Here is a 21947-nt window from a genome sequence, read left to right on the forward strand (position 1 = left end):
GTGTTGGCCAACGGAGATTTAGCTGACCACGACAGGCAGGGACGCAGATGACGCCCTTTAATATCTATCACATCATGGGACGGTGGAGTTTGGGAAGAAACGCTAAGAGTTGATGCTGAATTAAAGAAGAAAAATAAGAAGAAGTATTGTTACTGGCGAAGATGGAAACTACCACGTCTCGCTGCCGCTTTGCAAAGTCTGAACTCGTACATCAACATCCCGACTGCTACATCAATCGCACTGTCCACCGTTTACTTTTCTGTACCCCCTTTTCCGATCCAGAACCTGCTCAGGTAGCCCGAACCCAACCCTGCTATCCTGACCCGACTTCTCATTGATGCTCTGCAACGTGCCATACTGTAAGCATGTCTTCAAGAACTCGTCTGTGGGTGCGTTGAAGAGGCCCTGGGTTTCACGTATGGTGATTTTGTCGAGGTCCGGGTTTCGAGTGGCGCAAAGCAGAGTCGAGAAGTTGTTGTTGCAACTCTTTCTGCCGTTGGCAACGTATGCTGCTAAACCCGCTATGACAGCCACTGATGCCGAACCAAACGCAATGGCATAGGTCCAGATGAGTTTCGATGCATTGTAGTGGTATTGATTGACATATTTGAAAGTCGTCACTTTGGCCGGGTAGATACCGTGAACACTGTCGCCAGGCAAGTTAGTGAAAATGAGATGATGATATAGGAATTGAAAGGGACGCACAGATTCTGTTGTTGACTGAATATGCTCAAAGTCAAATTCCTTGACATCTGCTCCAAAATCTCGTTGAGTCCAAGGGTCCCACTGCCAGGTGAAACAGCCAAATCAGCTTTGGGGAGTGCCCCATCGTTTGGGTCAGCTAGTCCTTCTGTCGCGTTCTTAGATAATTCCCTAACTGCGGCGTTCGAGATCATGCTCCATCGATTATTGATTTCCAGAAGGACGTGGCTTGCGAGAGCTGTACGATCGACGTTCGTCGAATGCTTCTGGTAATTCCTGCGGCTGCATTGGGATATTCCTGCCATGCGAAAAGAGCACCACGAGGGTTGAAAGAAAATCGACCCAGTAAGAATATCGAGGAGGCTCTGTGTAAGCATGATGTATCCATTTGAATCGATAGACTCAGAGTCAGTTCCTTTTTCAGAGCCGTTGAATACTCCATGCAGAGAGAAGTTGTAGCCACTCAAACTCGACAACGGATTCCTCGAGTCAAACGTAACGTTATACTTTGTCTTTTGGATAGAACAGGATGACCGATTGGCTCCAAAGCGCATCCACAATGCGTCAGTGGTGTCCGTCAATTCTCCTAAGCCCCCTGAACCTAATGATGCGTCAGTGAATGGACAGCGTCGCCAATCTGGCTTAACAAGGCAGTCGTCAATGAAGTTAGTAAAGTCAGCATTATCTGTTCCCGGAGCCTTATCTATTCGCGATGTGCCGTTGGTAAAGAAAGGCCACATAGCTCCCGCGTAAGGACTAAAAGCCATGTAAACAGCATTCAGTTGTGAATAATTGCGACCAGCAAGTTGCTCGAATACTTGGTCAATCATTGACTTGGTGTTATTGTTGGGATATTGACAAACAAGCGAGGGTCCGGTGAATTGAACATTGTACGAAGCGTTCGGTAAGAATGCTGGAACTGGTGCTATTTTTTCGCCCGCGGTAACAAGAGAGGCCAGTTTACCGGCACTGGGCGTCACCGCATACGGACGTGTGGCTCGGAATTTCGAAAAGTTGATAGTTGGTACCATTTTAACATCCACTTCAGATGCCAAGTTGGGGACAATTGCAAGGCTCGAAGGGGTGAAAACCGTCACAAGTGGTATAAGCCTGGCGAAGTAAGCGACTTTGCAGTTCAAGCAATGAGACAAGGAAACATACCAGGTGAGTATCGCCAGCAAGACGCCGCAATTCGATGTTGTGAGGAACTTGGGGTCAAGCAGGGAGAAGATGCTTGATGTTGCGGTGAACTTGGAGTCCATTGCCGAGACGGTAGTACGACTCCTCGTGAAGTAAAACCACATGTGCTGAGTGTATGCTGTGGATATAGCTGCAACAAGCGCTGCCTTCGCGATGATAGCCAAGGTATTGCCGTATGAAATGTTCCGTTGCTGCTGCCCTGTAACGCTGCTGTCGTCACCAGGACTCTCCCCATCAAGAGAATGATATAAACGGTGGTGCCCATATGCAGAGCCCCCCACCTAAAAGTAGCAAGCCAACCATTGTCACCGGTGCTTGCCACGTTTGGCGCCAGTCATGGGAGTCACCCATGTTTCGATCGCCATTGTCAACCTTCTGATTGGTATCTATGGTCGATCTGGGTGACGGAGTGTACTCAGGTGGGGAATTCATAGCTCAGAAGCGTCGAAATAAATTCGTGTATGCTCGTGGTGGAATAAAAACAATTAACGGGGACTAAGGTGGGAATCGCCGATATATGGCAATTGACCTTCAATCTATCAGATTTCAAAAGATTTATGTATACGTACTTCGCTATTCACAAAGGCGCGGACGTGCTAGACAGAAACCCATCTGAAGGTAATTATGTTGGACAAGCAAGCCACTTGCTGGCGCGACTTCACCGAATCATAAAACATAAATATCAATAAAGCGCCTGTCCCACCTATTCACGAAAATAGATACGATATCGGCGAATGTAGATCCAATGAGACGTGCCAAAACCGTATGAGCGGTTACACCTGGCTTTCTGTCATCCGAAACATGGCGTTGCCGCAGCCCAGCACCACCATCGCGTGACAACAGGGATCTTTTGACCAGCCGACGTTAGAGCATACCCGAATGTGTCTTTATGAACGAGAAGAACTCTTCGGGCTTCTAAAGATAGATTTCTAGCGCCACCTCGATGTTGGTGTGATGCACAATCATGGAAAGTTGCGCTTTCAACCTAGCTGGCTGTGACAAAGATAGCCTGCGTGGCATCTTTACTACCCGCGGCTGAAAATATTGATCACTAATTGCAGAGATCCCCAAGCGCCCCGGCAATTTGCCAGATGAAAAGCTGGACCTCTCGGTGGTTCTGGCCAGGATAACCATGTGCTTGCCTTCGACGGGGTCTGCGACTGAGGAATCTGAAAAGACTTTTTAGACAACATCGTACGAGACAGCTAAACTCTATATTTAGAAGCTATTCTCTATTATATATTGACTCTCTTTGTCTAAGTGGTAGATACCATGATTTTGATTCCAACAAGGCCCTTTCACTTACCTCTTGAAATGGACGATAACCTGATTCCAGTGACGGCCACGGCATCACTATCAGCACTCGCCCACGTGACGGAGTTCTATGGCTTCAGAAAGCTGACAGGTATAGATGCTGTCGGTAAGTAGATATCCTCCTCCTACTGATCGGGAATCCACATAATGTATGGGACTTTGATCTGACTTTATTGAGAAAAACAGTGAAATACATCAGTTGCAGGTCTGGAGGGTCGTTCACGCAGGCGAGAATAAACTCACAACTTGTAGGAGACTGTTGTGCTAGATCAGACTCATGTAATTTATATTACTCTGCAGAAGGCATGACTGCTTGGTGGGCAAGCTCTAACTTGATATCCTCAACCACATGGTAAGACAATACTGACAACCCGTGCAATTTAACAATGAATCTCTCTAATCAATATTAATAAGGATAATAGTTCGACCGACTGGCAAACACACACAATATGGCAAGACTCTCTAGCTACTGGAGAGCCTATTAAAGCCTATGAGTGTAATGGAATTGGGAACGCAACATTTTACCGAAGTATCGCTTTGGCCCCTTCCCCAGCTTCAACAGGGTCTTGTCCCAGCAACGCGTCTCAACCTGACACTTCAACTCGGGTCTGGATCATTGGGGCGGCTCTTGGTCCCGTTGCGGTTTGCGTTCTGATCGGCTTCCTGGTGCTTTTCGTTGTTAGACGGAGGAAGAAGAATCCTATGGCAACCCAGATGTCGGAATAAGCAGGTTGACAGGTCAACACATGAATCAGATGGGCACGACCAACCCGACAACATGCTGGAAAAGTGGCAGAGGCGTAACACGGCAACATTAGAGGTGGAGAAGATGTAGTGTTTACTATGGGGCTAATATAGGAGTTACATCTGTGTTTAGAGAAGGAACGCTTGAGACTATCCTGCACCTATGAAGCTCTGCATATCTCCCCATCGTATCGGTCTCGAACGGCGCAGATAATTAACTGACGTAACTCGGTCTACCCCGGAAACCAAGGCGTTTCTCATTTCTCTTGGAATTTTCTCTATATAATAGCACCCATGACGTCTTGTGAGTGGAAATTAACCAGGCTGCAGGGAAATGGGAAGCTGTGCGTGACGGCGACATCTATTCTGTTCGCGGTGATCCAGGCCTTGTCCAGCGATGCCTGACTGGCACACGTAGTGAGTGTTTGGCGTGTTTCCGTAAATACACACGTTGTGATTGGCAAACTAATACTAATTCTCTCCTCATTCGAATTTCTCGTATCAAACCCGGAAGAGAAGGATGGTGTAAGGATCCGTACGCCATATCTCATATTGACGTTCTAGAATCTACTGCTGTGGCGTCTCTCTAAGGTCTAGGCATCCTGAGCACAGTGACTTTGGGAGAATATTGGGGGGCTGGGTTCGAGCTATTGGCGATGGTGATGGTAGGAAAGCCAACCTGGGAGGAATGCGACCCCTGACCCCTTTCATGCGCCACTGAGGCGCTTGGAGGGGATGGGGGTAGAAGCGTCCAAGCTGTAGAAATATATTTCTCGTGCGACACACGAACGTGGCGGCCGGGTTCGGGGTACCAATAGAAGGACCGAACCATGATTTTGGCTACAATGAGGAGCGAGTAGCTGGAAATTCTCGGACTGCTTCACGCTCTGGCCAGTGAGGCTTGCAATCTATCCCTTCCCCGTACAATACCATATTGCTGGTTGGCTGATGATTAGACTTGGTAGCACCCAGAGTACGTATGTCAATATACCACACGACAAGGGAAGAGCCTCCTTCATCTGGCAGGAAGTACAAAGTTCTTGCACGAGGGTAACGTTGCGAAGTGCGATTGCGACCTTGTGATGTATGCCAGTCTGAGGAAGATAAAAGCTTGAAATCCAGAGTAAGTGGCATTTGCAAGCATTTGCAGCAACGCTTTCGGTCGGCGAGATATATGCAAGTGGGGTAGTACTCCTATTTCGGTCCTGGTGCCAGTCTGTTCTGGAGCGAGTCCAGCTGGAAGAAGATTACGTTGCATATACCGGAATCAGGTGGGTGTGCGGCTGCTCTACCCCTGATTTGCTGGCGCCTGCAAGGTTCTTGTTGCAGTAGCTCGGGCTGTGACCAATGAGACAGACCCATATCCCTCCCATCCAGTCCCACTCAACTTCCTATATAGGACAGTCTGATCCCACGACCCTTATCGGCTGCCCTCACCGGGGTTCACATTCTGTCTAGCACCTCCATGATACTGAGCCTGGTGATTCTGCAGCAAAGCGCTTCATGTCAAATCTGCCATCAGATCCATGATAGCACAGAATGACCACGAGATAACATCACGCACACCATGAACTTCTCAGGAAGGGTCTTGCGATGTAATGTAACCAAATGAAGTGCGTAGTATCGGATAGTAGTAGTGTATTTGAAGAAGACAGGACAGCTATATAAAAGGAACAATTTGTCTTACCCTGGAGTAAATAAATGTAGATTAAATCTGCCACCCACCGGCATCTAATTACAAGCACCGCGGGTTGTCTATCTAGGTCGAAGGACCGACTTCAATCTTCAATATGTCTGCTTTACTGAAATGCATCCAGCTTAGTCTGCCCTTGGCAGCTTTGGCTCTTCCCACCAAGGAGGAGGCCCCTTCGGCAACCGCTATCCACCCCATCGGGCCACCCCTGGAGGAGTTCAAGTCGTACTGGGCCGACGCGGCCGTCCCCGAGGTGACGACCATGTCCTCCGAAGACCTGTTGCGCCAAGCGTCCACCGAACAGCCCCCCTCGCCTCCCAAATCCGCCAAACGGTGGATCAACGGCGGCGTCGACAACCGCGTGCAGTACAACGACCAGAGCTACCCGTACGCGGCCATGGGCAAGCTGGGGTTCCCGGGCGGGTACTGCTCGGGCTCGCTGATCGGCCCGCGGCACGTGGCGGCGGCGCGGCACTGCTACGTCGCGAACCAGCCGTACGTGTTCCAGCCCGACTACAACAACGGCGACGCCTTCCCGAGCTCGTCCGTGTCCAACATCCTGCTGGGCAACCAGGACGGCGACGGCGGCGGCGGCGACTGCTTCTCGCAGGACGACTGGGCCGTCTTCGTCCTCAACGACCGCCTCGGCGACGCCCACGGCTACCTGGGCGCCCGCGTCGCGCAGCCCTCGGACGCGGGCCAGGCCAAGTTCCTCAACTTCGGATACCCGGGCGACCTCAGCGGCGGCAACCGGCCGTACCGCCAGACGGGCGTCACGGCGACGAGCGTCGCCGGGTGCGGCAAGAACGGGCCGGGCCCCGCCCACACTGACCTCGATTGCTCGGGCGGTCAGTCTGGCAGCTCACTGTTCGTGACGGAATCGAGCGGCGCCTGGTCCTACGGCGTCCTCAGCACGGCCTACGTGAGTGGGGACGTCGTCGTCGATTCCGTCTTCGCTGGTGGGGTGACTTGGGTGAATGGCATAGGGTATGCCCGCAGTACCTGGGCTTAATATTAGGGGCGTGGACGTGTAGTACTTGCGTATCGTTTTTCTTGGGTGTAGTTCCTGTCGGGTAGCCCTTAGTGTTAATGATATTTCACGAATTTAATATATATAACATCTACCGCCACTCGAGTAGCTGCGACTCCTGAAGTGGACTGCGCAGACGGGCTGTTTCGGCAATCTATAACTAACGAACCTGTCGCTATTCGTAGACCATCTTACAATAGGGGGTTATCACCGCTTTCATCACTCTGCTCCCCCTTGTCATTTAATCTATCTACGCATAAAACGCCGCAAAACAAGGTTTTCCACAATGGAACCCAAGGGCCCTAGCCCCCAGCCGGATAGGCCCGCGAGAGCGTCGATAGCGCGGGGGGCTGCAAGGGTGAAGGCCAATTCCCCATATAATATAACTGCCGAAATCATCCATCTGTTCCAACACGCATCTATCGCTCTTAAGTAATATCCTTTCGCCAACAGGTGCTCTCATCTTTCCTACGCCAGATTATATTCGCCTAGTTTTGCTTTCGACCCTGGCCACACTCCCTATTTGTGCGAAATCAAATTCTAGTTCCTTCAGCATGTCTCCATCAATCATCTTCTCAACAGTGGTTCTGCTTGCCGGCTTGGCCCGCGCCGTCACTCTCCCAGCCTGCACCCTCAGTTTTGACGGGCGCGTGCCTCAGAATGCCACAGCCCAAACGTTTGTCTCGAAGCAAAGTCCGTTCAACCCTAGATACGTACTGGGCCCCAACGTGACTTGGGATCAAGTCATCGAGTTCCCACAGATCCCGCCGTCGCGCTTCGACATCCAAGCGAAGACCAAACCCGTTGGCTTGAGCCTATCGGACAAGTCTGTTTTCCTGTCGGGCTCCGAGGGCCTGGAGACGGCGCTCCGGCGAGCGGAGCTGCTAGTGAACAACAACAATCCGACGGTCTCGGGCCACAGGACCTGGCACCTGTCGGTGCGCACCGACCCGGCGCGGCCGCTCAACTACACGCACGAGTACCTGTTCGCCTTCCACGAGGCGCAGGACTTCCAGGCCGACTTCTGGAGCATCAAGGCCGGGGCGCCGCTCGGCGCCCCGGTCGACACCCCGCCACGCAAGACGTTCCGCGTCGAGGGCTACAAGTGGGACGTCCCGACCAAGATGTTCTTCGAGACGCCGCTTACCGACGATGTATGGCACAATTTCGGCATCGACTTGAACTTTGACGAAAAGTAAGCAAATCCAACTAGCTCTATCATGCCCCGGTTGCTGCCTATTGGAAGGCCGCAATCTTGCTCTTCTCTGTGTTCCTGACCCCATTGTGTATATATATATATGTGTGTGTGTGTGTGTATGTGTGTGTTGACTTTGAAAACCCCCTTCTGCAGCTTGATATCAGTCTTGTACAGCACCAACGATCTGCCCCCTAGAGGTGGTGGTGCCGCCAACCTTCAATAATATATCGGGCAAGGCGCCGACAACACTTGGCGAAACGCACTTTGGGCTCCAGAAGCGGCCGCTAGGGGCCAACATTGATAATTTCCTGTTTAATGGCACGCAGGAGGAGGGTATCAACGAGGCCCTGTACTTGGGTGGAATATTCCAAGACAACTCGGCCACTGGTTGCATCACCTTGTAGGGATCGGTGCGGTTCTGACTGGGATTACCTATAAAGCTCATGCGTCTAGGAACGAATGATTAGGCAGGGTGGGCTGAATCATGACTTGTAGGTGATAGGGGCAAATCAAGTATCTCAATTTACCTATCACATTTAACCGCTAATGATTTTAGTAATTAATTCAAGCTACTTAGTTAGTGCATGAAGGCACCGCGGATGGCCGAGACGATGCGCCGATACACCCGCGGCCGCAAGGTAGCAGTCCAGTCGACGGCTGTGGCAACAAGTTGATAATGGCTTACCAAACATCGCTGGAAATGATATAGACCGCGTTTTGGGTGGTAGGAAGGTCGCCTACGTGTCTATGTGGTGGGCGTACGCACACTACACCGCCATGAGCGTGTGCGTTGACACGCTGGACTGAGGTGACGCTAAGGCACCCGTCAGAGGGATGCATGACACCTAAAAGGACAAAAATGAAATATACAACACCGAGGATTTCCAGGTCATCACCGACCCTAGTAGTAATTTGGCTCTCTGCTGCTTATATATGCGAGAGCGGATGGGATCCCTAGTATTCAGCAGGATGTGGTTGTATGTGAAAGAGTCGCGCTGTAAATGCAATTATGTTGCTGCGAGGAGCTTTGTTGAGCATGGGTGCATGCAGTGTGTGCCACCAGCTCCCATGTGCAGCCAGCTGACGGAATCATGACTGAAGCATTGAGCAAACAGCGCATATCGCCTCGAACATGTTCCCGGCGGTTGCCATGGTCCAGCAGTCTTTGAATCCATCATGATATTCATTTGTTCAGGCCAGATTACTCGAAAGACGTGGTGATAATACGGTAGTCTGCCAAAACTAGAACAATGGATTGAATCATACCCACGGGTTGTTCATCGCAAGCGGACAAGCCCTTTGACGGGACTAGCCTGTATACCTACCATCATCATGAAACCAGAAGCCAACTTGAATACTCGGATACAAGCCGCCGATATGCATTTGAGCATATTAATTCTCGCAGCCCTCGCAGCGCTGACCCGCGCTGAAAACAACCTCACAGATGTTGTCAACGAATTTCCCAGCTGCAGCTTTAAGTGCCTGAACAAAGCATTTGAGGATCAAGGCTGCAAAACGGACGACTTCAAGTGCATCTGCGACAGCATGACCAATATCGTCTTCAAAGTAGGCGGCCTGGGCTGCAAGTGTGGGAGCTCCGACAATTACGGTAAGTGAAGCTACTCTCCAGCATCTACCTACCTACACGGCGCCCCTGAGAAATAGGGGCGTATGTGTTGACTGTGTTGGAGGTCACTCTGCTGACACATAAGTGATTGGAAAACACACAGACATGAGCAGCGGCATGGGAAAGCTCTGCGAACGCTGGGACGACAGCCCGCCAGCGACCGAGGTCGCTGCCGCTACCAGCACCATGGCCTCCCTCGTCGCGGTCGCCGCGACGACAAGCCCAACCTCGACGCCGGGTGCTGCTCACCACGCCGTTCCCGGAGCCGGCCTCGCTGGGGTTATGGCCGTGGCAGCCATCGTGATTTGAGCCGACACCATCAGCCCGTTTAGCTGCATGTCACGCAATGGGTCCCCTTTACTATCCGAGATACCTGGAGGTTTGTTTTGATTAGAGTATGAGATGGATCCACTTAGCAGTGGCATCACGTAGCCCGTGGGTAAATAAAAGAAAATGTTGGATTATGTTTTTCGCTTTTCCAATCCTGATAACAGTTTGAACGGCTAAATGACATTTAGACAAATCGCGCCGCCTGCGAGCACCGTCGAACACCATGGTCGCCGAGAAAGTTGTTATAAGGAACCCTTTTGGAACCACGTACCTGACTACTCTGTCCGTGGAGTTGCTGCACGCCATTGCCGCACTGTTCCTCCTGCCAGATCAAGCAGCACTGGCTCGGACCTGCAAAAGGCTGAATTCCGCTCTCACCCCTATCGTCTGGCGCGAGATTGAGCTGCTTGTTCGGGGTAATGCAGGGCATATGGACGTTCTGGTATTCAAGGTCGTATCCCCGAATGCGGGAACCTGAGTACGAAGGGGATGGACTTCTAGACGGCTGGGACTACTACCGGGACTACCTTAAGAGACATGGACCTCGATGGAAGATCGCAGGCTAGCAACAGACAGCCCATCTATTCAACCGGCCGGAGAAATGAATTGGGCAACCTAAGTGCACTACTACCAATACAAACTGGCTGCAGTAGTAGTATATTGTCAAGCTTGACTGCAATCCTTGAAGATCATCAACCCCGACCGATCTTGCTGACGCCGATATAGACCCAGTACGGCATCGGGAATTCCGCCGTCCTTGCGAGGGAAGCGCCGATTGAGCATGATGAGCGTGACGATACGTCGCGTCCCGCGTGGCTTAATGCCAATAGAAACTCGTAATGGGGTGTTAACGGAACACTGTATAGTAATTACGTTATCTAGCTTATTCTAGCAGCTTCGTGCCTTGTAGCCGACAGCTCGGAGACTATGGAAGATTCGGCCGAGACATGGGCGTCAAATGAAGCCATTCAAAAAGACATATTGGAGCCAGCACCGGCGGAATCCGAGGATGAATAACTAGTTGCCGCGAAGGAGGTCAATGAGTCTCGCATCAGCGCCGCTATATGGAGAGTGGGAGACTTCTGTCTTTAGTCAAGCCTAGAAAGCCTAGATGAAAGAAAGTGCATCCCTTCTTACCCTCTCATAGAACATGCAATGTCCTTTCTTGCTTTTGATCCGCTACGAATGCATGTTATGGTGTGACTATTGCTGGTTGGAGACGACAATTTGTAAGAACTTGTTCTTTCCCCGCCTTCTACATGATAGATGAGCATCGGGTTGCTGGTCGTTGTGGTGCGAGACATCATTGCGTGTCGTCGAACTTCCCCGACAGCAAAATCGCTGCATGATCTATAAATAGTTTGGCAGCATGCACGTGTGGTTCACATTGCGTTGCATTTTGGCAATGCTTGTCTGGAGAAGCGAGGGTCGGATGGCAGGTCGCATTGTTCACTGGTACTTTTCCTGGCCTCGGGAAATGGAACGCGCAGCGTGGGTGGTGATTGTCCCAATGCAGAAGTTCCCTGGTGATGATGCAGAATGCTTGCTTTACTCAGGTGTGTGGATGGACGCCAATCGCTGTATCCATCTGCAGCACGGCAAGGCTGACTGCCTTATCGCCCGGCTTTTGCTGCTGCGATTGGGAGGTAGCAGGGAGAGAAGGGAGTTGGATTGTCAGGTGTGTAGAGCGAAATGTTCCGATTGGGCTGGGCATTGCAGATGCAATCTAGACCTGCGGGCCACGCAACCGAACGAGAATGAATTCCAGGTAGAAATCGCCGTGCACACGCATCTTGCTTGCTTATTTACTTAGTTACCTTCTTGAATAGGGAGGAAGTTGGGCATACATACGAGAAAGACGTTGGATTGCGTTGTCTTTATCAAAGCATGAAGCGGAAGTGTGAAGAAGATGATGCATCGGGGCTCTGTCGGCAATACTCTCTCTTTACAGCTGTGGGAGCTGCTGGGAAATTGGGGGCCACTCGGATCGAGTCAAGACAATGGATCTGCCGGAGAAATCATCTACCCAGGGTCTTCCTAGCACCTGACCTCGGGGCTCCTCACGCCGCACGGCAGTATTTCACGAATGGCCAGCTGCGATGTCGTCTGCGACAAGGAGGGAAAAAGTGGCACGTGAAGGGCCTTTGTCTGTTTCGCCGATAGCATTGTGTCATCGGGTCGGGTGCCTGGGCCGGAATGGGAAGGTGGATGGGCGACCAGCAGTTGAGGGCCGTCGCTAAAGAAGCCTAAAGCCGTGCCCCCCTCGGTAGCTCTGCCACAGCTAGCACAGCAATCGGCCTCTTCCCTCTTATCAGAGCCATGGCACCGCAATGCTTAACCGCCATAAGATGAGCGCGGCTCTTGGCATTCATGCCAAGAGGGCCCGTCGCTGCAGAAGCTAGACCACGACCAGAATGTGCCATTGGGCTCACCACCGCCGCCGTCTGCGCAATCCGGCTCCCTCCCACATGCGCATGTCCCGGATTGGCAGGCGCCCAAATGACCACGACAGGCATCTGCTTATGCGCCTTGTCTTGACTTCTGGGGACCGTTACACCAGCCACGGGGCTAATGGCTACACAATCGCCGACATGTAACGCTCAGCTTGGTCGGTCATCCAGGGCCAAGAGACCGGTCACGGAGTGCTCTTTCGACGTCTCCAGCCAGACTGATCCGCCCGCCCGCCTGCCCGCCAGAGTATGAGGCGACAAATCTCGAATGCTCTGATGGGTTTATCATGGCAAACGCGGCAGTCGTGTTTTCGCCGCTCCAGTATCTCCGAGCCTAGCGAGGGCGGGTGATTGGAATCTTGGATCTACGTACGCTGCGATGGCCCTCGATGCGGATCCGGCAGCGGCCGAATGGCTTGCTTACACGTAAGGTCCTGTAAGGTTATCTGGTGGCTCGTCGCCCTGACATGGGACGGAATGGCGTACGCCATCCCTGCAGCCTCTAATCAGTCGGGTGCGAATCCCGCAGACAGTCCAGCTCCCTCCAAGGCACACCCGTCGAGGCCACCTTCCCTTTTGCCTTGGCCTCTCGAGCCGCAATATCACCCAGACCCAGGACTCGCTTAACCGCCGGGCCTATGGCGCCATCCACACTGGCTCCGATCCCCCGCTCCTGCCTATAGCTGTCTTGCATATCACGAACTGCTGTGTCCACAATCGGCTCAAAAGAGGGTGCCCGTGAGCCCCCCTGCAAGGCTACCCGCCTATACTCGACCGCCTATTGGGGTTAGTGAGCCTGCTTTCGGATTAGGAAGCTCATCCTACTAGCTCGACCTGGCCCGGCATCACAGGTCGTCAAGGAGCACCGCTATATAAGACGGCATCGCACCGCGACAAGATGGAGAAGAGGTCCAGGCAGCTCCCCAGCCCAGTGTCCATCTCTCGTCTACTCCTCTCGTTCACAGCTCTGTCAAGATGCGTTCCTCTCTGCTCCTCGGCCTCCTCGGCGCCTCTCTGCACATCAACGCCCATCCCACCGGCCACAACAGCTACAAGTCCAACCTGCGCCGCCGGTCCGTCGACTTGAACGCCTTCCGCCTCAAGTCCACGGCCAAGTACATCAGCTCCAAGGCCACCACCGACGCCGTGAGGATTGCCCGACGTGACACCTACGTCGACACCGCCACCGAGCTGGTCAAGACCATTGCCCCTGGTGCCGAGTTCCGCCTGGTCGAAGACCACTACGTCGGCGAGAATGGCATTGCCCACGTCAACTTCAAGCAGACCGCCCATGGTCTCGACATCGACAATGCTGACGTCAACGTCAACGTAAGATTCCTACTCTGTTGCCTTTGGAGAACAGCCCAGCTGACAGTTCGCCCAGATTGCCAAAGACGGAACCGTCTTCTCGTACTCGAACAACTTCTTCACTGGAGCCGTTCCTGCCGAGAGCCCGCTGATGAAGCGCGCCTTCAGCGAGCCCACTGTTGCGCTGAGCGGAGCCACCAAGATGCTCGATCTTGGCATCTCTGGCCAGGCATCTGCCGAGGCCCAGCCTGATGCGAAGGAGACTTACACCCTGAAGGGAACTTCGGGTGCGGTCAAGGACCCCGAGGCCAAGCTGATGTACATCGTCAAGGCTGACGGCTCCCTCGCCCTGACCTGGAGAGTCGAAACCGACATCATGGACAACTGGCTGCTGAGCTACGTCGATGCTACCACCAACGAGGAAATCCACGGCGTCGTTGACTACGTCGCCGAGGCTACCTACCAGGTCTACCCCTGGGGACTGAACGACCCCACCGAGGGCGAGCGCAAGTCCCTCTCGAACCCGTGGGACACCAAGTCCAACCCCTTCACGTGGCAGGGCGACGGGTCCTCGACCTACAACACGACGCACGGCAACAACGCCATCGCGCAGACCAACCCCAGTGGCGGGTCGGCGTACCTGAACAACTACCGCCCCACGAGCGCCAGCTCCGACTTCTCGTACCCGTACAGCGCCACCATGTCGCCGCCGTCGACGTACCGGGACGCCGCCGTGACGCAGCTGTTCTACACGGCCAACACGTACCACGACCTTCTCTACACGCTGGGCTTCACCGAGGCGGCCGGCAACTTCCAGACCAACAACAACGGCAAGGGCGGCAAGGGCAGCGACTTCGCCATCCTCAACGCCCAGGACGGCTCCGGCACCAACAACGCCAACTTCGCGTCGCCGCCCGACGGCCAGCCGGGCCGCATGCGCATGTTCCTGTGGACGCAATCCACCCCGCAGCGCGACGGCGCCTTCGAGGCGGGCGTGGTCATCCACGAGTACACGCACGGCCTGTCGAACCGCCTCACCGGCGGGCCCGCCAACTCCAACTGCCTCAACTCGCTCGAGGCCGGCGGCATGGGCGAGGGCTGGGGCGACTTCATGGCGACGGCGATCCGGCTCAAGCCCAGCGACACGCGCAAGACGGACTACCCGATGGGCGTGTGGGTGTACAACAACCCCGCGGGGATCCGGTCGGTGCTGTACTCGACGAGCCTGACGGTCAACCCGAACACGTACACGACGCTGAACACGCAGAACGAGGTGCACGACATCGGCGAGACGTGGGCGACGATGCTGTACGAGGTCATGTGGAACCTGATCGACATCCACGGCAAGAACGACGGCGCCAAGCCCACGTTCGACAGCAAGGGCGTGCCCACCGACGGCAAGTACCTCGCCATGAAGCTGGTGGTGGACGCCATGGCCCTGCAGCCCTGCAACCCCAACTTCGTCCAGGCCCGCGACGCCATCCTCGACGCCGACCAGGCCCTCACCGGCGGCGCCAACGCCTGCCCCATCTGGACCGCCTTCGCGAAGCGCGGGCTCGGCGAGGGCGCCAAGTACGCGTCCAGCAAGCGCACGGGGAGCACCGTCGTGCCGTCGGGCGTCTGCTAGATGGGAGGTCCGGCGTACAAATCGATCGGCTACTAGGGCGGCGAGGGACGGATGGGTATGTTGGAGTTCTTGGGAAGGGGCTTTCTTTGCAGAGTCTTGCATGCATGCATTTTATGAACGGGACGATGATGTTTTGGGGGTTGCTTTAGGCATGAACGAATGCCTTTGGGGTTATTGCTGTCTGGTTAATTATTAATTACCTAGGATGTATGAAGATACCATTACTTTTTCTTCCATTTTTAACAGCAATAGTTACTGTGATGTTTTGTCAATCCGGCAAGTATGAGGTGTAAGTAAGGTCAGCCAGCCCCCTAAGCTACAGTGCATTGCGGGGAACCGTACCTAGAGAAATAGAAGGGGCTGCCGGGCGCAACCGGGCCCTTATCTATACAATCCTTTCTTACACATCTTCTTCTTCAAAAAAAAGTATTCATTTTTATGCCAATTGATATATTGAAGATGTTTATATATGGCAGGATAATTAACTATTAATGCTTCGCGGCTACCAGCCTTCCAGCTCCGACGTCCCTCCTGCTGTTATCCCAGCTGCTATCCCGCCCCAGCTATCCCACTACGGATAATGAGCGGGACGTTACGTGGACAGTCGTTTGTACAACTTCTCGATGATTAGTATATATGTCCAGTACAAGGCCCTATACTGGGCTCGGGCGATTGACTGGCCTGTACCTGCAGCTAAGGTAACAGACCGAGTAGGGGCAATGGAACACCCCAAAGTGTCAAACTGAACCCCTCACCCCTCAGCGCCGCAATGCATGATTTCATCCCAACTCAACCCTTGATGTTTCGTTTGTCGTCATTGCGATGATCACCGTCATCATGGCACACGGCAAATAAACAATAGCATCTCTCGTCGACTGCTTACTCGATGAGTACTATAAGACAGAAATTACAACATCACCCAAGCGATGGCGGCGATTCAGGAGCGCGAGTTCGCCGTCTCCTTCCTGTTCAAATATGATCCTGACAACACCCACAAGGCCCAAGTCGCCCTCTTCCGGGGTATTGACTCGGCGCGGCTTTTCAAGCCCAAGCTCGTTCCCATCTCGGGAGTCGTCGACAGGGAGCGTGACGCCAATCCGCTAGCCACGGCCCTACGCTTGATCGAAGAGGAGGCGACGCTTGATTTCACGTCTAACAATATCGAGCTCCTGCGCCGGGGAAAGCCGTGCACCTATGTGCGCGAGTCGCTCGGCCGCCAGGGCACTGTTTACCCGTTCGCCTTCCGCCTCGAGGACGGCGGGGGGCCGAGGCGAGAATCACCGCCGACCGGTTGCAAGTGAGCTGGGGGTGGCACGACCCGCTCGAGGCGGCCGGCTCGGACGAGCTCTTCGGCGGCGTCCCGCGGTGGAAAGACAGCCTGCGGCGCGTCTGGCCCGAGATCGACTTGGGCGCGGAAGCGGGAGGGGTCCTCGCCGCGGGCCTGGAGCGACTGCAGACGGACCACGAGAGCGGGGCCCGACAGCTGGCGGCTTTGGCCGTCTCCATCCTCCGCGACGTTGTCGTCGCCGTGGCGGAGTCGGGGTCGGATTCGGACGGCGCTGCTGCTGCTTTGGACGGCACGTGGTGGGCGAAGATCCGGATGGTGGCGTGGCATATATGGAAGAACGGGCGCGAGAGCATGGGCGCGGCCATTGTCAGTGCCCTAGTAACGACACTTGACCGCGTCGAAAACGTCCTGGAAGTAAATAGGAGTCCGGATGGTGGCCAAAGGCTCCGACAGATCCTGAGAACGATTAACGACTATTTGGCTGGACGCGAGTCGGCAATATGGAAGATTCAGTCCTCGTTCCTCCAACATAATAGGGACCGTCACACGACTTGCAACAAATCCCCACCGGGACTTACAGTCCTAACACTATCTTCGAGTTCGACGATTTCCACTTGTCTGTTACAAGCCATCAGAGATACCGATGTGGGCACCACCCTAGACATCCGCATCCTCGAGTCGAGGCCTCTGTGCGAGGGGGTGACGCTGGCATCGAAGCTTCTATCGGAGACACGTCAGACTGACCCGGGCCTTGGGAAGCGCGTCCGCATCACGCTCTATTCCGACGCGTCGGCGGCGCTGGCGTCCGAGGGCGTGGACCTGGTCCTGCTGGGCGCCGACCGCATCAGCGCGGCGGGCGACGTCTCCAACAAGACCGGCTCGCTGCCGGCCGTCCTCAGCGCGAAACACGTCGCGCCCGGCGCCCAGGTGGTAGTTCTGAGCGAGGTCGAGAAGGTGGCCGGCCCCGGAGAAGCCGGCGCTCATGCGGCCGAGGAGAACGACGCGGCGGAGCTGACGCAGGGCTGGCGGCTAGGTGGTGTCAAAGGCGCGGAACGGGTGGTAGAGGAATCAATCAACTCTTCAGCGATTGAGTTGGACTTAATGCATTCTCCGAATCTCGAGGTGAAGAACATCTATTTCGAATGGGTCCCGGCGCATTTGATTGATGTTTACATCACCGAGGAGGGAGTGTGGTCGGTCAATGAGATCCGCCAGAGATCAGACTGGATCGGGGCCGAAATGCAACGGTTCTTTGGCGATCTCTGATGGCAAGCCAAAACGCTGGCATTGTTTTACTACAAGAGGAATGTCTGGTATATTAACGCCAATAGTACTGTCTGCTACTTATCGTGTGCCCATCAGCCCTTAGTAGGATAGGGGTATGTCCACGGCACGGTCGCGCTCTTGCAAGGATCCTCCCCAAACCGCACAAAATCCAGCACCCGGCCGGTTCGTTGGACCTTGGTCGCTATTTTCGTGATCAAGAAAGTCTCTATGCTGGGTATGAGGTTCATCAGCTTCTCCACCAACCAATACACCCAGCCGCCGCTCGTCGCGGGCCAAGCGTGCTGCCGCGTAGTAAAGGCCGACAGCGTCTGGACCATGTTCAAGTCTTCCCGCCGCTCGCGGCCGTACCGTTCGAAGGCCTCGGCGAGCTGCCGCGTCGTCGGCGTAGGGTTGTCCCGCGCGTAGAGCAGGTCGTGTAGGGCGTTGGTCAGGACGACGGCCGAGTGCGCGCCCGAGTTGTAGCCCCAGCCGATGTTGGGCGTGACCTTGAAGGCGGCGTCGCCGGCCAGGACGACGCGCCCGTGGTGCCAGTGGGCCACCGTGCCCTCGTACAGGTCCGACATGCCCGCGTTGGTCCGCCGCGGCCACACCGCCTTGAACTGCACCGTGTCCGTCACGTGCATCTCGGCGAACTGCTGCGCGTACTGCTCCATGTCCGCCGCCGTGTAGTCCCGCCGCGCCTGCGTCGGCGCGTCCAGCTGCTCGTACATGAAGAACCACGACCGCTCGGGGCCGTAGATGACCATGGACGAGAGCTTGGGGCCGTGGCAGTCGTGGTTCTCGCCGGCGCTGGGCTCGTTGGGGTCGGCGGGATAGTTCCCCCACTAATAATGAGGTTGTTAGTTCACGCGGGCAAAGTCATGGACAGGGAATGGGTGAAGGGGCTTGGTTGTACCATGCACCGATAAGAAGCCGTGTACGGCTTTTCGGGGTTGACTTTCACGCTGGGGTCCGACGCCGCCGCCTGGAGCGCCAGGTTGCGCATGAAGCCGCGCGTCTTGCTGTGGACGCCGTCGGCGCCGATGACGATGGCCCCGTCGAACGTGGTGCCGTCGGCGCAGTGGACCGTCACGCCTTCCGAGGTCGACTGGACATCCGTCACCTTCTTGCCCGTGTGGATGTTCTTCTGCGACCCGGAGTCCAGGGTATCGTACAGCATCTTTACGAGTGCCTGGCGATGGAAGGCCTGCGGCGCGGCGCCATGGCTGTTTGTTCGGGATCAGTACTTGGAGATAGAAAAGCCACGGGCATTCGATCATACAGTTCTTTCACCAGCTTCAGGTTCTCGGTTTCGCGAGCGAGCTTTCCGTCCGGATTCACAATGCGAAGCAGGGTTATGGGAAAGGAGAGCTTGAGGGCGGCCTCCAAGATGCCCAGCTGCGCGTAGATGCGCAACGCCCCCGGGTACAGGATGATGCTGGCGCCCTCGTCGGCGAAGACGGTGTCCCGCGCCTCCAGGACCACGAAGTCGATGTTGGCCTGGGCCAGCGTGTGGGCGAGCGTGAGCCCGACGGGCCCGCCGCCGACGATGACAGCGCGGAAGGGCTTCTTGCCAGCTGCGGCGGCAGCGGCAGCGGCAGGGGCGTCCATTCTTGAGTGGTCTTTTTTTCCCTTTGGGGTGCGTGTGTGGAAAAAGGCTGTTTGCCAGAACGTTGTTTGACTAGAGATAGAGAAGAACGAGGGACTGGACAGCAGTTGCGATCAGCGCATCCCCGGCCTTTTCAAGCGGGATCGGAACGTTATGGAGGACCGACGGATAACGTTCGCCAAGTAGCCAACGGGTCTGTCTTTTCTATCTTTAGGTAGGGCTAGACAATACAGGGTCTTGGAAAGCCAGCATGGGGCACGAGGGGAGCCTGCCCCTGTACGGAACTGGGGCGGCCTGTCCAATTTGGTATTTATTTTCGGCATCTCGGAGGCTCCGCCGGCTGGTATCGGGTATACAGTCAAATATGCCCGATTTATACCCATCTTTATCGTAAACATGCCTTTATAATGTGGCTGGTAGGCTATCATGTGCTATGAAGCGCCGTTGGCCTAGCCGTTTCGTAAACCATTAGCAAGTGAGGGGCGAGCAATGTTGGCAGTTGGTGTAACCCGGCGTGTCGCCATGCCTGAAAAACGCTATCCATCCGTGCTTATTGTAAGCTGGTCCAGGTCGGCCGCAAGCAACAAGGGATGCGTTAGGGCGGTAGGGTCTCGCGCCAGTTGCGGAGTCCTCGTGGAGTTGCTGCGGAACTGATATCTACAATTCGCTATCGGCGTCTTTGCGACCCCTGGCGACTCCATAATTGACTCCATTAACACAGTTGAGGCCAAAAACTAGTACCGCACTTTTGTCGCACCTCTTTCCCTACGCCAGTGGCATGATCTATGTGTATAGATGCCATATTACCTCGACGTCTAGCTTATCTAAGTTCAGACCTCGAGACCTTCCTGTCATGGTCATCTTCGCTGTGACAAGTCTGATATCGAAGGATATCGTCGGAAACGTCATCGAGGATTGCCGTAATATGAAAATGACGGAGTCACATGATAAATCCTCAATTATATAGTAAGCATGACAGTAAGAATGGCATGTACCAAAAGAGATTGGGTAACACAAGTCCTACCACCTAGCCAAAACTGCGGTGAGAAAATCACACCTCTAGCTCTAGATATACCATTGACATGTTTATTCCTCATGACCATCATTGGGGTAAATCAATAGTTAACCACGTTGTCCCCGATCTTGCCGACAGTTGCCCAACTGCATTGCACTGTCGCAATCTCGCTCCGGTGCGGATAGATATAGACTGCCGCGAAAACGGACCCGGGCGCGGTCAAGGTGCGGCGGCCTCCGGGATAACCACTAATCTTCAGAACGAGGCATAGTAATAATGGCCGACCTGTTGTATAACAAAAGGTTTACGTGAAGCTCTTCTGAAAGCCCGCAGTGGAATAGTAGCTGACTTCAGTGGGATAACAGCTGCAGTGGGGTACCAGTTGGAATAGAGTAGCTTGAATGGGATAATAGCTGGATTGGAATAACAACTGTAATGAGACAGCAACGGGAGTATTATAATAGCCAGTGGCTGCAGTGCGATAATAGCTGAATGGGATAGGAGAAGAATATCGCGCGCCGGTCGATTGCCAATGATCGAATACCTAGTCTATTGGAAGAATTATCATACAGGGCAGGATGAGTGGTAATTATCCGCCCAGTTTGCTGATAGGCAGGACAAAGCGGCGGAACTTGTGCAAAACTACGACACAAAGTATAAGTTGAGCAAAGAGGATCTAGCTCTGGAGGCAGATCGAATAACACAGGAGGGGACAATTCAACACGGGGGGTGACCAGCTAGCTAAGTCCCATTGTCAACATACCCCCTAAAAAGCGAAGCTGAAGGGATTTGGGAGCCGGTCATTGCTGGTTCTGTATCATAGGGTGTAGCTGGTCAGGTTGATAGAAGCCGTTCCTCAGCCGTCACCCTCCCCGGTCCGTGCTGCCATCTAACAGCTTATGGAGCAACCTTGTTTCCCACCCACCCTTGTGTGATATCTGCTCTCCCCTACCTGTCCATAAGCCACATAGTCCCCTCTCCAACAGCTGTGTATACTCCAATAAGATCTCACCGTTCAACAAACACCGTTACCCATCATCCTGATAGGTCACATCACATCACAGCTCGGTTAGCTCAGTTGGTTAGAGCGTCGTACTAATATTGGTTCTGCGATCAATACATAGTAATGCGAAGGTCATGAGTTCAACCCTCATACTGAGCAATCTCTTTTTGTCTCTATGTTCTATGTCATCTTTTGATGCCATGTAAATGTCTGGGGCTGCTGGGCCTCTTGAAATTTGTATTAAAATGAATTCGACACTGTCGGCTGCTGTCGCAAGAAATGAAAGGGGCAGATCTTCAGACTCGTGTATATATAGCACTATAATTAGGCGCTGTTTCTATTCTTCTTTTATTTCTCGCATCTGCATCTGCCAGCTTCAACACTACGATGTCCGCCCGACAATTTTGTATTAGCATGTCTGGGACTTGAACCTCTACAAACATAATAATGCATAACTCATAACTCGGTTTATTCCTTAATTACTCTCCTATACACACCCGCCTACCAAGTTTCATCTTAACGGGCAATCATCCATCCCCACGA

At 54.0% G+C, this 21947-nt stretch overlaps 8 protein-coding genes across 8 annotated transcripts; 6 read left to right on the plus strand and 2 right to left on the minus strand.

Annotated features, from left to right (window-relative positions):
- Positions 1 to 231: 231 nt before the first annotated feature.
- Positions 232 to 1964, minus strand: PG998_013074 (uncharacterized protein; the record flags this gene model as incomplete). Its single annotated transcript, XM_066879890.1, has 3 exons — positions 232 to 646; positions 706 to 1812; positions 1864 to 1964. The coding sequence occupies 3 exons, from the start codon at positions 1962 to 1964 to the stop codon at positions 232 to 234; spliced, it is 1623 nt and encodes a 540-aa protein (XP_066724029.1).
- A 3786-nt stretch (positions 1965 to 5750) lies between these two features.
- On the plus strand, positions 5751 to 6665 carry PG998_013075 (trypsin-like cysteine/serine peptidase domain-containing protein; the record flags this gene model as incomplete). The annotated part of the gene is made up of 1 exon (XM_066879891.1): positions 5751 to 6665. One exon carries the CDS (start codon positions 5751 to 5753, stop codon positions 6663 to 6665), a length of 915 nt encoding a protein of 304 aa, XP_066724030.1.
- Positions 6666 to 7237: 572 nt separating this feature from the next.
- Positions 7238 to 8104, plus strand: PG998_013076 (uncharacterized protein; the record flags this gene model as incomplete). The annotated part of the gene is made up of 2 exons (XM_066879892.1): positions 7238 to 7878; positions 8035 to 8104. The coding sequence occupies 2 exons, from the start codon at positions 7238 to 7240 to the stop codon at positions 8102 to 8104; spliced, it is 711 nt and encodes a 236-aa protein (XP_066724031.1).
- Positions 8105 to 9213: 1109 nt separating this feature from the next.
- PG998_013077 (uncharacterized protein) lies at positions 9214 to 9817 on the plus strand (the record flags this gene model as incomplete). Its single annotated transcript, XM_066879893.1, has 2 exons — positions 9214 to 9490; positions 9612 to 9817. 2 exons carry the CDS (start codon positions 9214 to 9216, stop codon positions 9815 to 9817), a joined length of 483 nt encoding a protein of 160 aa, XP_066724032.1.
- Positions 9818 to 10061: 244 nt separating this feature from the next.
- PG998_013078 (uncharacterized protein) lies at positions 10062 to 10316 on the plus strand (the record flags this gene model as incomplete). Its single annotated transcript, XM_066879894.1, has 1 exon — positions 10062 to 10316. The coding sequence occupies one exon, from the start codon at positions 10062 to 10064 to the stop codon at positions 10314 to 10316; it is 255 nt and encodes an 84-aa protein (XP_066724033.1).
- Positions 10317 to 13263: 2947 nt separating this feature from the next.
- Positions 13264 to 15223, plus strand: PG998_013079 (extracellular metalloproteinase MEP; the record flags this gene model as incomplete). Its single annotated transcript, XM_066879895.1, has 2 exons — positions 13264 to 13617; positions 13673 to 15223. The coding sequence occupies 2 exons, from the start codon at positions 13264 to 13266 to the stop codon at positions 15221 to 15223; spliced, it is 1905 nt and encodes a 634-aa protein (XP_066724034.1).
- Positions 15224 to 16149: 926 nt separating this feature from the next.
- Positions 16150 to 17777, plus strand: PG998_013080 (uncharacterized protein; the record flags this gene model as incomplete). The annotated part of the gene is made up of 2 exons (XM_066879896.1): positions 16150 to 16457; positions 16526 to 17777. The coding sequence occupies 2 exons, from the start codon at positions 16150 to 16152 to the stop codon at positions 17775 to 17777; spliced, it is 1560 nt and encodes a 519-aa protein (XP_066724035.1).
- Positions 17778 to 17869: 92 nt separating this feature from the next.
- Positions 17870 to 19388, minus strand: PG998_013081 (uncharacterized protein; the record flags this gene model as incomplete). Its single annotated transcript, XM_066879897.1, has 3 exons — positions 17870 to 18622; positions 18694 to 19003; positions 19060 to 19388. The coding sequence occupies 3 exons, from the start codon at positions 19386 to 19388 to the stop codon at positions 17870 to 17872; spliced, it is 1392 nt and encodes a 463-aa protein (XP_066724036.1).
- Positions 19389 to 21947: the final 2559 nt, after the last annotated feature.

This window comes from Apiospora kogelbergensis, assembly GCF_038363985.1.
Source record: "Apiospora kogelbergensis strain CBS 113332 chromosome Unknown utg000009l_segment0_segment0, whole genome shotgun sequence".
NCBI lineage: Eukaryota > Fungi > Ascomycota > Sordariomycetes > Amphisphaeriales > Apiosporaceae > Apiospora > Apiospora kogelbergensis.